At 38.4% G+C, this 18,296-nt stretch overlaps 1 protein-coding gene across 1 annotated transcript; it reads right to left on the bottom strand.

Moving 5' to 3' along the window:
- Positions 1-979: 979 nt before the first annotated feature.
- Positions 980-1,984, bottom strand: LOC139721982 (galanin receptor 2a-like). Its single transcript, XM_071633309.1, has one exon. The coding sequence runs from the start codon at positions 1,982-1,984 to the stop codon at positions 980-982; it is 1,005 nt and encodes a 334-aa protein (XP_071489410.1).
- Between the last annotated feature and the right edge of the window lie 16,312 nt (positions 1,985-18,296).

Below are 18,296 nucleotides of genomic sequence, written 5' to 3'. Positions count from 1 at the left end.
TGGTATCGCAATTGGAAAATCTTTGAATGAATTTAACCATGATATTGGTTGTTCGCTAAACAGTATGACCACCTTCCATATTACCATCCGGTGGAAAAAAAACAACTGAGAACGGTAAGTCCAGTTTATTTCTTTCCACATTTATGAACCACTTACCGGTCAATTTCAGCCATTTTTTGATGTTTGTTTATTTATTTTCCATTTCACATTGAAAATAAATACACAGAAATCATATACATCATCATATACATCATATCATACATTAAATCATATACATGAATAATGAGGGATTACAAAATGGATGGATTTCCCAATTAAGATTCATTAGTCATGATTCTGTTCTTCCATATCTGTATAGCTTCATTTTTTATACACAATATCAGAAACACCTAAGAGCATTTGAGGCATTACATACTAACATACATTTCTGGGGGGGGGGGGAGGGGGGGAGGGGGAGGGGAGGTGTTGTTATGCAAACCCCATAGGCAGCAACCCTATGGGTTTTACAACATGAGAGCCATAGTCTATAGTTCTCTTGAATAGCTCAAAATTGTTTGTCAAGCAATTTATATATCTCTCTGTACAATAAAACAGGGTTAGTACAACACATCTGTTCGTCAGTATTTGGTGATATCAACTTTCTTTTCTATGGCAGATTTGTTTGTTTGTTTGTTTGTTTGTTTGGTCTTAGCGGGAAAACGCTGATAATAATGATAACGATTATAATAAAGTGGATTTATATCTACCCAAGCCCAGAGAACTTGGTTACTGAAGGGTTAGAGGATGAGAACGCTGGATATGATTCGAATCTAGACTCTCCTGTTTGAAAGGATAACCTTATCCACTGTACCACTGTGACTGTACATTCTGAGCCGACTGAGTAGGTCGGATAAAGATGCGTCCGTGCAATGTAACGTTTGCTGTAAAATGCACTCAATTTTATATAACATGTCCCACAAGCTGAATGTTTTCTCATCACTCAAGAGTCAAATACTACAGTCAAGTTTTTGCCCACATCGATTGCTTGAGTTTCCGGACCTTTACGACCATGTATGCTGGAGCAACCGAAGACCTCTACAAATCCACGCTGAAACTTGCGATACTGCAAGGCATACACGAACGGGTTGATCCAAATATTAATGAAGGCAATGCAGACCGTGATGTAGTAAAACACACCCTCGAAATCTACTGGCACACCGAGGCAATAAACAAAGTACAGGATGCAGTTTGGTGAGAAGCAAATACAGAAGGAGATGCTAACACACATCATCGTTCTGATCACATTCCTTCTGGCGCGGTCGCGATAGTTGATTTTCTGGTGAATCGAACTGAGTCCATCTACACTGAATTTTGTTTCTTTACGAAGAACCCATAAAATGGGGACATACATCAGGGCCATCAGTACTAATGGACAGAGGAATAGAATTACGAAAGTAGCAATCCCAACAGCCCGTTGCATGGTGTCACTCTTCCAGAGAAATCGGTAGCACACTTCGTCTTCCACTTTGGAAATTTTGAAATGATAGGACATGTACACGAACCCAGATAACCACGGAAACAGTATGCAGACTCTTGCTGGGCGAGAAAGAGCTCTCCTTCTATAATGAATTGGATGAACTATGGCCAAGTACCTTTCCAATGTAAGGATGGTAAGGTTTATGACTGAAGCAGCATAAGTAGCCCAATATGGGTACTGGGTGTACCAGAACGCGCAAATGAATCTGGCTAAGGCAACGTCATTTGGCAGAGGCGGTAACGGCACAATATACGACGCTATGAGTAGGACCGAGGAGGTGAAGTCGATCAGGGATTGGTTTGCGATGAGGATATTTGTGATATCACGAAGTTCTCTCACCTTCGCGATGACAAGGAGCACGAGTCCGTTTCCTCCGATTCCCAATAGGCCAAAGGTGATGTAGATAATGGTAGTCGCTAACGACAAATCAATTTCCAGCCCATCGCCGCTTGGTAGCGTCGAGTTCATTATGATAAAGTAGAAGTGATTTATGTCTGAGAGTGAGAGAAAAGGAGCTTGTTATACATAGCATTCATTTAATACGAATGTCTTCCGGAAGCACATGTTTTGTGTACTTATTGCTACGGTTACATCGCCATCTGTTGCTTATAGTGTTGTATAGTGTCGTTGCATCTGACTTGCTTTCGACGAAGACCACAGCATTTCTACACTGGACAGCAAATGAAAGTACCCACTTCTGTGAAAGGCCACACACAAAAATTCCCCCCCCCCCTAGAAATAAACATTTTTTTTTTTTTTTTTTACACAGGTGTGCTACAATGCTCCTTACTAATCACATGCACATAAGCATGTCAAGTGAAGGTCTTCATAACAAAGAAGAACTTGACATGCATAGCATCTTGGTTACTGAATCAAAAGTCCCACACAAAAGCATTTTCCACCACTCAAAAATGGCCTCTGAATGGACATTTTTAAACAACCAACATTGATCCAAGCTCTGCAGGAGGAATTTACAGTACTTCCCCAGGACTACGCCAGATAGCTTGTTCAGAGCATGCGTCAGAGATGCCTAGAATGTGTCCAGGCATGATGAGGACATACACATTATTGAAAACTGATGTTTGTGACTGGTTTTCTTTTTGTCCTGCATGTGACACTGATTTTTGCATAAAATTTGTAAGGCTCATTCTGTTACATTTTGTGACTTTTGATTCAGTGACCAAGATGCTGTGCATGTCATTTTTTTTTTGTAATAAAGATAATCACTTTCTATTGGGTATGTGATAGATTACTAATGGATATTACAGCATACCTGTGTACAAAAACTGTTTATTTCTAGGGAGTGAATTTTTGTGTGCGGCTCTTGACAGAAGAGGGTACTTTCTTTTGCTGTCTAGTGTATTAACCTACTAGATAACTTCTATTCATCAACACATTTTCCTTTTTTGGGGGGAGGAGGGGGGACGGGGGGGGGGGGGGTTACGAACAGGTGTAAAAACAAAATTTCAAGCAGTCAAGCAGTATTTGCATAATATATTGGCAAATCATCCCCACATTTAAAAGTAAATATCATGGTGCTGAAATGAGATGAAGTGAGGCATTCACTAACTGGTTGTAATTATCTCCTGACCGCGACCTGGGAAGAAACTGTTGATGAAGACTGCAAAGATTTGAGCACATGATCTGAGTTACGCCAAATTTTTCACAGTACGCACATGAAACAATCTCCACTCTTTTTGAGTTGAATTTATACCTGTATCAGTTAATCTTTTTCAAATTCACATTCTTTGACACATTAATATTGAGTACTCAGTTTCACCACCAAAAATGAATAGTTCGTGTTCGAGTAGTTTTGTTCACAAACGTTTGAATAATTTGAAAAACAGAAGCAACAGTCTCGTACCAATGCAGCATAATCATAGCCTTCGTTTTAAGCCATTTTATGTGATCATTCAATTAACTAAATGCCATGTAAGCCACAGTGTGCAAGTAAAAAAATAAATCATCATGAATTCCTGATTATACACACATGCATTGTTTTGTCGCTTCGTTTAGAGCATACCTTGACCAATTGTCAAAGCACGTACACTTTGCAGTCCTTTCCACTGACATAAATGTGTTGTATAGAGTAATTTAAGTGATTGACTAAACAAATCACAATCAGTTTTAAACAGCAACTTACGACTTTGAAGAAGTCCTGTAGGAGTTGCGATCCGTCGACGTCTTTTTGCTGGTTCAAAGAGCTGGGAGAGATGTTTGTTTCATGTACTATTCAGGATGCTGTGCCCGGACGCAGTGAATGTCATAATCAGCATTAAAAACTGTTAGTCAATTATGGACAGTTTTAGGTTTTTTTTCTAACACAAAAGTCGTATTTTAAATCCTTATCTGCCTACTCAATATTAAAATATTCAATGTAAGTCATGTAACTTACACTGCAATCGAAAAATATCATGCAGTATCTAATCTTGATTTCTATTCAAAAGAAAAAGAATACTCCGAGATTTGTCGTAGATGCGCCGATAATGTTGAAGTTGAAACAATATGAGAGGAAACTGGCTCGTTAGAAGCCGTTTGCTCTTGCTTTTAGTCCAGAAAAAAGAATATGATGTAACCCCAACGCGAGGAACAAGAAAACTGAACGTGGCATGACTACCCATACAGAATTAGTCGGTTTATATATCATGTGCAGATGACAGATGTCACGTGATCAGCTCTTGCTCGTGTAGTCCCCATAAAGATTGAGCGATACAATTGTAATAGGGAATCTGCATTACGCTGTCAATCTTCAAAATGACAGCCGCATGATTTATAAAGATTATTTTGACCTAGCAATCTACTCAAGCTTTTCGTACCGGCAGATTGCATGAAAATACACAAATGGGATATCCTTAAGGAAACAAAAAGTATTCATATTTGTCCTTTTACCTACAAAATATTGTTTGTACGAATGAAAGTATGTATGATTATGGAGGATTTGACAGCACAGTTTATGTATATACACAAATCATAATCAACTGCGTGTGCGTATACGTTTGCGTACAGCGTGTTATACAAAAAAAAAAGTTTGATCTCAAATACAAGTCTTGATGAAAGGCTTTAACGCTTGAAAAATGTATTCTTTGTGAGAATTTTTGATGGGCTGACAGCAACATCGTCTATAGGAGTTTCCTTCAATGTAATGTATAATGTAATGTAATATAATGTAGTATATATCATCAACGACTCTTGCTGACATGATTTTCCATACACTTCATAATATGTTATTACCATTTTTTTATCGCCATCATGATCATGGGTGCAATGAGCCAAGACAAAGTCCAACCCATTATTGACGAGGCATTGCAGTCTTTTGTTTAAAGCTCTTCTTTCCTTCAAGCACGGACCTGCCAACCTCCTTGTAGTCCATGGGCCAGGCCAGATATTGGTACCATCTGAGGTGGCAAAACCTTTTTGGTGTCATTTTGTTTGTCGGGCATAGATATGCTTATCAAGCTATGATAGCATTTCCAAATGAGTAGCTTAGTCATAGTAAATGAATTTTTAATCAATTTGGTCTCGTTGTTATATCCCTATACTTCTGAATCGAAACTAACCGCTTTACAAAGAAGAGCACTGTCTTCTGTATGTTCCATAGAGCTGTAAAATGCAGCTCTATGGTATGTTCACAGGTGTTCTGTTGTAAACGCGGTGCGCTTCGTCTTTATTCAAGGCAGCGAAGGGAATATCCAAAGATTATGATGTCCACAGCGCTTAGTCCTTATTCTAGACGGCGAAGGGAATATCCAAAGCGTATGATACAGTGTATATCCTTTTATCTAAAAGCAACAACAACAACAAAAGCAATTTCTCGTGAATTTTACCGTATCTTTCAATTATTTATCATTTTCCGGCGAAAACGCTACGGTGAAAACGCTGATACCACGCCAATGTCGCTTTATTTCCCTCCAACAATATAAGATAATGCCAAAACAATGTACCGGTACACTACGATACATTATAATGAATGATATTGTAAATGAACAGAGTGATTTTTGTTTAAAACTGATGTATTTGTTGCTAGGGTGGTATAAAAACAGTATAGATAATCCCTTTTATGAGGAACTTTAGATATGACAACGGTACAGTGGTCTAGATAAAGACTAAGCGCACCGCGTGACAGCTGTGGACGTCATAACCCTTTGGATATTCCCTTCGCTGCCTTGAATAAAGACTAAGCGCACCGCGTTTACAACAGAACACCTGTGGACATACAGAAGGCAGTGCTCTTCTTTGTATAGCGCTTTAGTTTCGATTCAGAAGTATAGGGATATAAAAACGAGACCAAATTGGTTAAAAATTCATTTATTATGACTAAGCTACTCATTTGGAAATGCTATCATAGCTTGATAAGCATATCTATGCCCGACAAACAAACTGACACCAAAAAGGTTGTGCCACCTCAGATGGTACCAACAACCCATTTTTCGGGTCTTGGCCCATGGACTATTGGACCTACTACACATACGGACTATGAACGGAGGTCTTTCTTTGATCGAATGTTCACCATCGCCACCTGATTATGTGCATCTTAATGAGCACATTCAGACGTTTGGACAATGACGATTGTGAAATCGTGCATCGTCACTGACAAAAGAACCGTTTCCCTCATTTCGGTCATATTTGGCTGAGGTGCCTTTTCAGACTCAACTGCCTTTGAATAAACACCAATGACATATATGGGGAGCAGCAAACCTCAAACAAGGACACAAAATTGGTAATAACTGAAGCGGCCACTTGCGGCCGCATGACGTGTAGGGCTCACACCCGTAAATACAATGGAATGTCCCAGACCCCTTCACAAAATCGTACCAAAGATACCAAAATAAATGAAGAGAAAAATTAATTAAAAATCAATGATGTAGTTTGGCAAAAAGCTGAATAGCTGTAAATATTGAGTATGAATTCCTCTACAAATTGCATTTTGGTTGGAAGATGAAAGCTTTTCTGGTGAAATTTGAGGGGACTATAATCATTGGGTATACGTGTACGAAAAATGAGTGATTTTTTGAGTGACAAGAACTCGTAGTCTGGCTTTGCGGACCCCTGGACAGAATTTGGACGGAAGAATCCACCCTGAAAATTTGATGGATGAAAGGGTATATCTCACATATCCAGGTTAGTGAAGCTGAAACACCTAATTTCTCCCAGCTATTTTACAGAATTTTTTGAAATTTGATTTTTAACACATCCCTAAGGGGAAATATTTAGGGGTGTGAGCCCTGTAACGTCCCTGAATGGCGAGACAAGCATGTCGTCTACAGTGTATGTCTAGGGTGCGTTTATCAACTCCTTTTCTCGGCAGAAACAGGTTATCCAAACAGCTTTCAAGGAATTTTTACGAGTTGATAAACGCAAAGCTGTTTTGATAGCCCTTTAGGAAAGCCTTTTACGAAAGGGTGCGTTTATCAACTCCTTTTCTCGGCAGAAACAGGTTATCCAAACAGCTTTCAAGGAATTTTCACGAGTTGATAAACGCAAAGCTGTTTTGAAAGCCCTTTAGGAAAGCCTTTTCGAAAGCCCGAAATTTGTGGCTGCGTTTATCAACTCCTTTTCTCGGCAGAAACAGGTTATCCAAACAGCTTTCAAGGAATTTTTACGAGTTGATAAACGCAAAGCTGTTTTGAAAGCCCTTTAGGAAAGCCTTTTACGAAAGAGTGCGTTTATCAACTCTCCTTTCTCGGCAGAAACAGGTTATCCAAACAGCTTTCAAGGAATTTTCACGAGTTGATAAACGCAAAGCTGTTTTGAAAGCCCTTTAGGAAAGCCTTTTTGAAAGCCCCAAATTTGTGACGATCAAAACAGGTTTCCTAAACAGGTTATCAGAAACCTGTTTGTAAAAGCCTTTCGAAGTTGATAAACGCAAAGCTGTTTTGAAAGCCCTTTAGGTCGCCCTACTGCGGTTACGCAACCATGCGTTTCCGGTTTCTGAAAAGACGCGCGCCACGTAAAGTGCACACGAGTACGTGTACACAGGTGTATACATATACAGCTGTGTGTAATGCACGCATATGCTTGGAACAAGGAGGTGTTTCTTTCACCAACAAGGTTTGAGAAATAGAGTAACAACAGTCTCATTCCCTTTGATCCCATGTCTCATGCCGCCACTCAGAAACATTTGAAGTATAACATTGCTAAACTGGAGCTGCCTCACAGATAGGAAGACAATTGATTCATGTGCCATTGTAACATGACTCGTCACTCTCAAAGGAAGATATGTCTTTATGATGGAAATTGCTTTTCGCCGTCCCTTCTTAGAAAACAAGTGGTACATTGATAAGTACAGGCAGTCAGGGCTTTGGAAAGGGCTCTCGAAAGGGCTATGGAAAGGGCTATGGAAAGGGCTATCGAAAGCCGTTTAAACAGGGGAAAGTTGATAAACGCAGCCGACGAAAACAAGCGGCACATTAATAGTACTGGGAGTGGACAGGGCTTTCGAAAGGGCTATGGAAAGGGCTTTCGAAAGGGCTATAGAAAGGGCTATCGAAAGGGCTATCGAAAGGGCTTTCGAAAGTCGTTTAAACAGGGGAAAGTTGATAAACGCAGCCTGTGACGATCCAAACAGGTTTCCTAAACAGGTTATCAGAAACCTGTTTGTAAAAGCCTTTCGAAGTTGATAAACGCAAAGCTGTTTTGAAAGCCCTTTAGGTCGCCCTATACTGCGGTTGCGCAACCATGCGTTTCCAGTTTCTGAAAAGACGCGCGCCACGTTAAGTGCACACGAGTACGTGTACACAGGTGTATACATATACAGCTGTGTGTAATGCACGCATATGCTTGGAACAAGGAGGTGTTTCTCTCACCAACAAGGTTTGAGAAATAAAGTAACAACAGTCTCATTCCCTTTGATCCCATGTCTCATGCCGCTACTCAGAAATATTTGACGTTTGTGCTAAACTGGAGCTGCCTCACAGACAGGAAGACAATTGATTCATGTGGCATTGTATCGTGACTCCTCACTCTCAAAGGAAGATATGTCTTTATGATGGTAATTGCTTTTCGCCGTCCCTTCTTAGAAAAAAAGCGGCACATTAATAGTACAGGCAGTCAGGGCTTTGGAAAGGGCTCTCGAAAGGGCTATGGAAAGGGCTATGGAAAGGGCTATGGAAAGTTGATAAACGCAGCCGACGAAAACAAGCGGCACATTAATAGTACAGGGAGTGGACAGGGCTTTCGAAAAGGCTATGGAAAGGGCTTTCGAAAGGGCTATGGAAAGGGCTATGGAAAGGGCTATCGAAAGGGCTTTCGAAAGTCGTTTAAACTGGGGAAAGTTGATAAACGCAGCCTATGTTTACTCTGAAACAATGTGCGACAAATGGGGAAAAATAGATTACAAATCACAGTCAACCTGCCTAATTATTTGTGACCGTGCACCTCAAAACGAACATAAAGTCGCACACAGTGATTTTGCGTGAGGACTGAAAATATTCACTAAGTGAAACGGGTCAACCTAGCCGAACTTGACTTTTTCATATTTTCTGAAAGAGCGGGTCTTCTTTTACATTATGCTAAAATTTGGTATCATAAAACGAGCAGGAAAGTGGTTTTTTTAGCAGTTTATCTCGAACATTTTTGGTAGAATAGTGTGATTAAGTGTGTCTTTAGTATTCCTTTTTCATTTCTGAAAAACCTTGTCCACACTCTTCACTTTCAACTCTAATAACTTTTGAAAGGATACTACTACTGCTTTGAAAGTTGGCATTAATTATGGACAGAATGTTTTAATAAGGCATGCTCAATTTCAGTTTAATCTGATAATCCCTTCATTGTTGTTACTCTGGTGGTTTACTTCCTGTTTTTTGTCCCATTCATCGCACAGCCAGCACGGTTTGGTAAAGATGAAGCGCTTGAATAGACACTGTACTTCAGAGCCTCTTTTCTCAGTTCACACTTTTCCTGAGTTTGTGCTTTCTTTCCAATATTTAGATAGGTTAGGAGAGTCCATTTGATTTGAGTTATACATCATTTTAAAGCTTAAAGTCTGCTCTTTCAGAATATGGTCTTAACTAAAAATTTATGTCTAGCGACTTTGTGTTTGTTTTGAGGTGCAGGGTCACATTTGTTATTTATTATTTATTATCTCCGGCCATCACTTTTCCGGATATATATATTCCGTTGGGGTATGTAATATCCAGGTATGGCTGACGCGCAGTTGTCTGAACGTATTTATGACAAAATCTTACTAGAACCAAACACATGACAACTCTTAGGGGGAAAATAGACAACATGAACGACGGGATATTAAATTCACATCTTGATCACTTTTCCATATGATGATAGTCTGACATCGCGATTGAAGAAAAAAAAGGAAAAAAATCTTAACGATATTTCTCTCCAAGATAATCATCTCATCTTGTCAGCATATTCCAATAAACGGGACGCACACGAACATCTCAACGAAACATGCAACTATCATGTAGATAGAATAGCAGTTATGGCATGATTGACAATGACTTGTATATAGCTCCAGCACTTGGATAGCTACTATCATGTCGTGCTTGAACACAACTCGCTCATGCGGCTCATTTTATCTGAATGGCTGCCGGGAACAGCACTATACAGGATCACTGAGGACTGAATTGTGTCTACGTAATGTACAATCCTGTACTGCGACGTTTTAGAATAAAACATCATTTCCTTATTTTCATGATTCCAGTACAGAAATAAAGAGCAAATGCAATTGATTTCAAATACACTACTGTACCAGATTGTCACACATATTTTACACGTATATAATCTTACAATATTACATTTTTGAATATGGTTACTCCCTAACGTACAAACTTAGCTATGCATTTATTACTATGCGTAAAATTCTATGTTCTTAAATTTATACGCAACATAAGGCATTTTTGAAATGGGGCCATTTACAATAGTTTTTGACCATATTGACGCTTCAAATAGGCCTCGATATTCACAGGGTTGAACATGCAAAAAGCATAATTATAACGTCATGTACAACAAAAATTGTATCTCCGTTTTCAATTTCATAAATCCTAAATATGAAAAAGTAATGCATGAAGATAAGAAGGTAACTTCAAATATATGAACTATGTGAATTGAGGAAAAGAAAGCATTTTCAACGAAACATGTAACCGTAAACGTTTTAGCATATTTATTTATTTCTTCTATTCTTTTGCGGTCTCAGCTTTTTCGTCGACAATTTCTCCAGATCTGTGATACTGAAAAACGTGGTTTTCTTATGCTATACCGTTTACCAAGGACTAGCACAATTATCTCCGACCAGGTGAACAAAAAACAAACAAAAAAAAAATAACCGAAGAACAGTGAGTTTTGTAAATTTTGCAATACAAAGTTCTCGTGTATCAATCACAAAATCCGCATAGTTTAGCGTGGGTAGAAGAGGATAATATAGGGTCAGAAGATGTATGCATTTGGGTTGGGTTGGGACCATGAATCGAATGTCTGACAAAATAGAGCATTATCCACCATATAATGTCAACAGAGAAAAAACATACAAGACGTATACACAGTGCCGATGCATCCATGAAATGTGATGAGTACTTTGCGCTTGAATGTATATATAGTCATGTATGTGCACCTTGCATGAGCTGAATGCATTATTATCATCATTCAAGAGTCATTCACTGCACTCAAGTCTTTTCCTACATCAGTAGACTGAGTTTCGGAACCTTTACGACCACGATTATTGCAGCAACCGAAGACCTCTACCAACCCACGCTGAAACTTGCGATACTGCAAGGCATACACGAACGGATTGATCCAAATATTGATGAAGGCGATGCAAACCGTGACATAGTAAAATACACCCTCCAGATCCACGGGCACACCGAGGCAATAAAGAAAGTACAGGACGCAGTTTGGAGAGAAGCAAATACAGAAGGAGATGCTTACAGATACCATTGTTCTGATCACATTCCTTCTAGCGCGATCGCGATAATTGATCTTCTGGTGAATGGAACTGAGCTTATCTTTATTGAATTTTGTTTCCTTCCGAAGAACCCGTAGTATGGGGACATACATCAGGACCATCAAAGCCAATGGACATATGAATATTATCACGACAGTTACAATCCCAACAGCCCGTTGCATGGTGTCACTCTTCCAGAGAAGTCGGTAGCACATTCTGTTTTCAACATTTGAAATTGTGAAAAGGTAAGACATAAACACGAACCCCGAGACCCATGGGAACAGTATGCAGACTCTTGCTGGTCGAGATAGAGCTCTCCTTCTGTAATAAATGGGATGAACTATGGCTAAGTACCTTTCCAATGTAAGGATGGTGAGGTTCATCACTGAAGCAATGTAAGTAGCCCAATACGGATAGGTGGAGTACCAGAACGCGCAAATGAATCTAGCTAAGGAAACATTACTTGAAAGTGGAGGTAGTGGCACAACATAGAGCGCTATGAGTAGGACCGAGGAGGTGAGGTCGATCAGGGATTGGTTTGCAATGAGGATGTTAGTCATGTCACGAAGTTCTCTCACCTTAGCGATAACAAGAAGCACGAGTCCGTTGCCACAAGTTCCAAGCAGGCCAAATACGATGTAAATTACGGTCGAGACATCAGACAAATTTATGTCAAATCCACTCTCGTCTGACGACGCTGAAGTATTCATTGCCATCGTGAAATGAGCACCTTTGTACCTAGAGGTAGTAGTGTAGGAAAGTGATTCAGTTTATATCATAGACATGGACACTTGTCAGGCAAAAACGTTTTGCAATCTGTGAATAGGTATAATGATTAAAAGTTGGTATTAAAAGTGAAATCCACGATTTAAAAAATAAAAAATTCAATGACTTACATTGCACCCACTTATTTGATTGAAGTCTTCAAGCTTCTTAGATAGTTCTTTCATCTATATGTTTCTATGTATTTAAAATGAATGTCTTTCGTCTCTATCCCCTCGGGTTCTAGATTTCCCTTTGTTTTATTTTTGTCTGTTTTGTATACTTTTCCTGGAATTGTTCATGATCTTTGAGGAAATAGTTTGTATTTTCGCTTATCATTATTAAGCAGTTTCATGACATTTAAACACACTTATTTTAGAAAGCCCACATTTATTATCTAGTGTGATACAATCAAGCACCTATAGTCCCTATTCAAGAAATTGATGTTAGCACTACCAACGCACGAAACTCTTCATAAAATTCGGAGGATGCTCGTTATTTGGAAGGTTCTTCATTACAAGCAAACACACACACACATACAAAAAAAAAATGTTCGTTAATCTGAAAATGAAATCAGGTCGCAGAACCCGAATATCTGTGGCATTTATATTCCGAAGATTTTGACATTCTAAAGACTGAATAATATTCCGAAAATGAAATAAGCTCCGCTATTCCGAAGGTTTGTTAAACTGAAAGTGAAATAATTTTCGTGTTCCAAAGGTTTCTTTATCAATAAAATAAAGGACAATTCGTATGATTTCGAAGGTTCTTTAATCCAAGAACGTAGCGTTCGATATTTCGAAGATTCTTCAGTGCGAAAACGAAATGAAGTTCGCTAATCTGAAAATGAAAAAGTGTGTACTCGGAATTGCGAACCTTACTTCGTTTTCGGATTATCGAGCCTTCGAAATAACGAAACTTCGAAATCACAAAAAAGTGTAACTGAAAATTCTTTATCGCTTGGATTCTATCAAGAACAAGTGTTATCCAGGAACTTCACATCTCACAAAGATAAGTATATTGAATGTTATACAAATTTGTAATAAAGACCCATTTTCATTGCCAATGTGAATACACAGTGGATACTAAAATGCACGTGTATGAACACAAACATCAAGCGAAGATAATTTATTTACAATATATGACACAACTTGATATTGACAGGAGGAAAGTATTATGGGCCAAGAACTTTATCTGTTTTATTTTTCCGAGGTCTTTGACTCAATCATTACCATGTCATTTTTTTTTATTGAATTACTCCATCAACACCGGAATGTATATATTTACCATGAGAATAATCCTGTCAATAACAAGTCTTGAATAACTTTATTAGATCCATTGCAACATATTTTCTCAATGACGGGACTCTCCGGATACGACCAGTATCAAATAAGGTGTAGGCCAGCGTAAAATCCTCTTTTTTGTTGTTACATTATTGCCCAACGGATGCATGACTCTGTCGTGAAAGCATCATAAATTGGGAACAATGCAACGCGACACTAAAGCTTACGTTTATTGTGCAAAAACCATATAAATAGCCTTTAATGATTTTAAATGGGACTTTGTCCATACATTATTATAAGTTATATTCAACAGTGATGAATGGTAAAGTTTTGATTTTAACTGCTCAACTATTTCACTTGATCTTGTCTTGAAGATCCCTTGTCAAAAACATAAAATGCAAATTCAAGGCATTTCAATCAGATTTCAATGGAGGACGTTTCTGTAACATTGCATTTTACCAAATTACGTTTGTTCAACAGTGATGAATGGTACAGTTTTGATTATAACCGCTCAACTATTTCATTTGATCTTGTCTTCAAATTCCCTTGTCAAAACATAAAATGCAAATTCAAAGCGTTTCAATCAGATTTCGATGAAGTACGTTTCTTTAGCATTGCATTTTGCCAAATTACGTTTTACCGAAATATGTGATAGGCACAACCTAAAGTAAATTTAGGTTAGCACTCACCTATTTGGACTTCTTGAGTAAGAGTGTGTTCACTTGGCACCTTTTCGTTGTATCACAGACCCTGGACTGACGTTTGTTAAATGTTGTGGAGGTCTATCCAGGATGAATGCTGCTATATTGACGCGCCGACAGTCATGATACGTATATAAAAATCACCAAGTCGTTTATGGTTTGAAAAGTAGGTCGAAATATTTAGTATCGTGAGATACGACTCCCTCTAACATCGAATATACGATAGTTTAGATTTTCAATTGAAAAAAGTCCAGTTTTGTGAATTCTTGGAAAAGGAAGTAGTGTGTATATCAACTGTTCAGAAGCTCTATGAAGATTGCGTTTGCTCCAGGAAGTTGCTGATGGCCCAACACGCAAGATGAGATAGCTTTGAACGTGCGACCGAGCCATATCTGGTCAGTTTATATACTAGTATCATGTGCATGTGATAGATGTCACGTGATCAGCTTGACATTGTTAGCCTTATACAGTTTAAGCGATGCAATTGGCGGGGTATCCAAGACGAAATCGCTCGTCGAAAATTGACGGCTGCTAGTGGCTCACAGAAATTCCGACTATATTTTGATATTACAATAATAATTATGCTCTAGCTCTTCGCATTGCACATCCTTAAGGGAATATTGTCATTGATTGTACGATGTTTTCCGGTAATGTAGTAAATAAGAAGCATCAGTGCAATTGACTTACACGATACCATACATCTGCCAAAGAGAGCAATAAATGCCCCTAAAGAACGTTTGCTATCTAAGTTTGAGGAGTGATATTATATCCTCTTTTATAATACTTAATGATAATCATAACAATAGATAATTTTCATATGGTGCATTTCAGACCTGGTGCAGAATTTCAAGGCACTTCAATGCGTAAAAGAGCGTTTCTTTCAGATGAAACCTTTAGAAATAATTCTTAATTCCTAGTGTAAACTATAAATGATTGATCTAGTGGTATGGGATGCAGACACAGTTCAACTCCAATAAATTTTACACTTCTAATTGTCGGAAGAAAACAAAATTAACATCGCACACTTTCTTTGATGATCAGACACAACTTTATTGTTCACTTTGATATTTGCATTATTTATTTATTCATCAATATATTTATTTATGCATGTACATATTTTATCAGATGATATCCATGTATTTGTATTCGATCATAATACACAAACAAGATGGGGCATGAGGGTATGGAGGAGAATGATCCTAATCTGTACACAAACAATCCAGGTCAACCTCAAACGTGACATTTCCAGCTCTCGCAGAACATGGCTTCTATCACTTTTTTAAGAACAGTCCTTTTAAAAAGATTATCATATTTTTGTGATGACGTTCACACCATTACTACAACTATATTATTAGAGATGAAAGAGAGAGACAGAGAGATCAAACGACACCTCCAAAAGTGAACTATTTTACTTGTAAATAAACCAGAAGTTAAACGCACAAAAACAGGGTTTTTTGTTTTTGTTTTACATATGTAAATTATGAAACATGCAAATGCCTTGAAGTCAGTCGTAGCTACACTTAGTTGTCGATGGCTTATGTAGCCCCAACACAACTCTTTATAATAAACTGCTTGAGAGACTCAATCTGTGTATCACTTGTCCGGGTGACTACTGGTCCCAACATGATTGGAAAACTGGTTACAGTCCTTTATCCCGAAGGTTCGTGATTTTAAAAGTTGGTTAATCCGAAGATTTAAGAAGGGTAGTATTCCAAATTAGGTTTGTTAACCTGAAAAATGAATATCTTATGCGGAAGGCTCGTTATCTGAAAAAATCCGTTTTTAAATTTAGAAGGTTCGTTTAGTACAAACTTTTGTTTTTCTTTCTGATTAATGAGCCTTATTCCATTTTTCACTATTAAAGGAATCTTGGAAATAATGAACTTTTGATAAGTGACAAAATGTTGGATTTGCTTTTTTCCATTGTCGGACAAACGAACATCTGGGTAAACGGGATTTCCTTGTTTTGGAACAATGAGCCTTCGGAATAAAGAACCTTATTTCATTTCTGATCAATGAACCCATGGAATAACGAGCATCACCCGGCTTACAGATATCTGGACTAATACACACTTCTTTATTCTGTTCTGCTAAAGCTTGGGGAAAGTGTTACCTTATTTCATTAATTCAGCACAGCAATAAAAAGCAAATATCATTGCTTTCAACCACACTATCATACAGCATGTCAAACAATTATTATACGTATGATTTTAAGATAAAGGTATATGCTTAATAGTTACTAATCGAATGTCTATATTAGTATCACTTATCAGGATGGCTGCTGGTTTCAACATTACAGAATAACCGCAGACAGGCAATGGATAGGACTGTAATATACACACCGGAGTAATCTTGCACTGTATTTCATCATTTTCAGCACGCAATAAAGAGAAAGATGTCATCGATTTCAACTACGCCATCATAGTATCAAACAATTGCACGTTAGTCTTAGGATATTCAATGATGTTATAATGTCTATGTGTACTGTAAGCTGTACATTATTACTATCTGTTACTTTTCTCAGTTTCCGCAATTATTTTTCTCTCTTTTGCAGTACATCTGATTACATCGTACATCTGATTCACAGAAGTCGCAAACAAACTAGTTGATCCAAATATTGATTATGTATTGACGAAGACGATGCAGACAATGGCATGGTATTGCATACAAGCACTGAAGTAGGCATGCAGTCCTGTACATTGAATTCAAAGGGTTGAAAATCAATAAGAATCAATAACTATAACTTTTAACGTACGAATGGGGTATGACTGAATTTATAACGCAGATTTCATGGACTTTCCGGGGTTTTTTCAAAATCAATGTCTATTAACAATTTATGCATAAAGATGGGAAGAAAGATACATGCCATTTTTTTTGGCAAAGCCTTTAAAATTGTCTCACTTTTGGGAGGTTTCAGTGATCTCATTTATACAGGCTTGCACAAAAATCTCAGAGGTATAGCATTCCCATGCAAGTTTATAAGACCAATAAGGAACAATGCGATAAAATTTTGTGAGATAGTTCCCCCCCCCCCCCCCCCCCATTACAAGTTTGTTTCACAGTGGCAATCACATATTCTGCAGAATAATAAACGTGAAAGATTCAAAAGATTAGTACACTGGATCAATTCGACTCTTGCTTCAAAATACGGAGCCTTTTTCATTATGCCGCATTTTTTGGATTGACTTAGAAAACAAAGGGGCATAAAGGTTCAGCCAGTATGATAATATGTGCTTTGTACTATGCATTCCATGTTCTGAATTTTCCTCATCATTCAAGAGACAGTCACAGCAGTCGAGTCTTTTCCTACATCGGTAGCTTGAGTATTGGAACCTCGACGACCTTTTGCATTTGAACAACCGAATACCTCTACAAGCCCATGTTGAAACTTGCGATACTGCAAGGCATACACGAACGGGTTGATCCAAATATTAATGAAGGCAATGCAGACCGTGACATAGTAGAACACACCCTCGAGATCCACTGGCACACCGAGGCAATAGACAAAGTACAGGATGCAGTTTGGTGAGAAGCAAATACAGAAGGAAACGCTTACAGACATCATTGTCCTGATCACATTCCTTCGGGCGCGATCACGATAGTTGATTTTCTGGTGAATGGAACTAAGTTTGTCCTTATTGAATGTTGTTTCTTTACGAAGAGCCCATAATATGGGGACATACATCAGGGCCATGAATACTAATGGACAGAGGAATAGAATGACGAAAGTGGCAATCCCAACAGCTTGTTGCATGGTGTCACTCTTCCAAAGAAATCGGTAGCATACTCCGTCTTCCACTTTGGAAAGTTTGATAAGGTAGGACATATACACGAACCCCGATAACCACGGGAAGAGTATACAAGCTCTTGCTGGACGAGATAAAGCTCTCCTTCTATAATGAATTGGATGGACTATGGCTAAGTACCTTTCCAATGTAAGGATGGTAAGGTTTATGACTGAAGCAGCATAAGTAGCCCAATAAGGGTACTGGGTGTACCAGAACGCGCAAATGAATCTGGCTAAGGTGTTATTACTTGAAAGGGGAGGCAGTGGCACAACGTAGGACGCTATGAGTAGGACCGAGGAGGTGAAGTCGATCAGGGATTGGTTTGCGATGAGGATATTTGTGATATCACGAAGT

This window comes from Diadema antillarum, unplaced genomic scaffold, assembly GCF_040938485.1.
Source record: "Diadema antillarum isolate AM-2024a unplaced genomic scaffold, OU_Dant_1.0 scf00000154, whole genome shotgun sequence".
NCBI lineage: Eukaryota > Metazoa > Echinodermata > Echinoidea > Diadematoida > Diadematidae > Diadema > Diadema antillarum.
The sequence above is the reverse complement of the archived record's forward strand: the minus strand, read 5'-3'. Positions and strand labels throughout refer to the sequence as shown.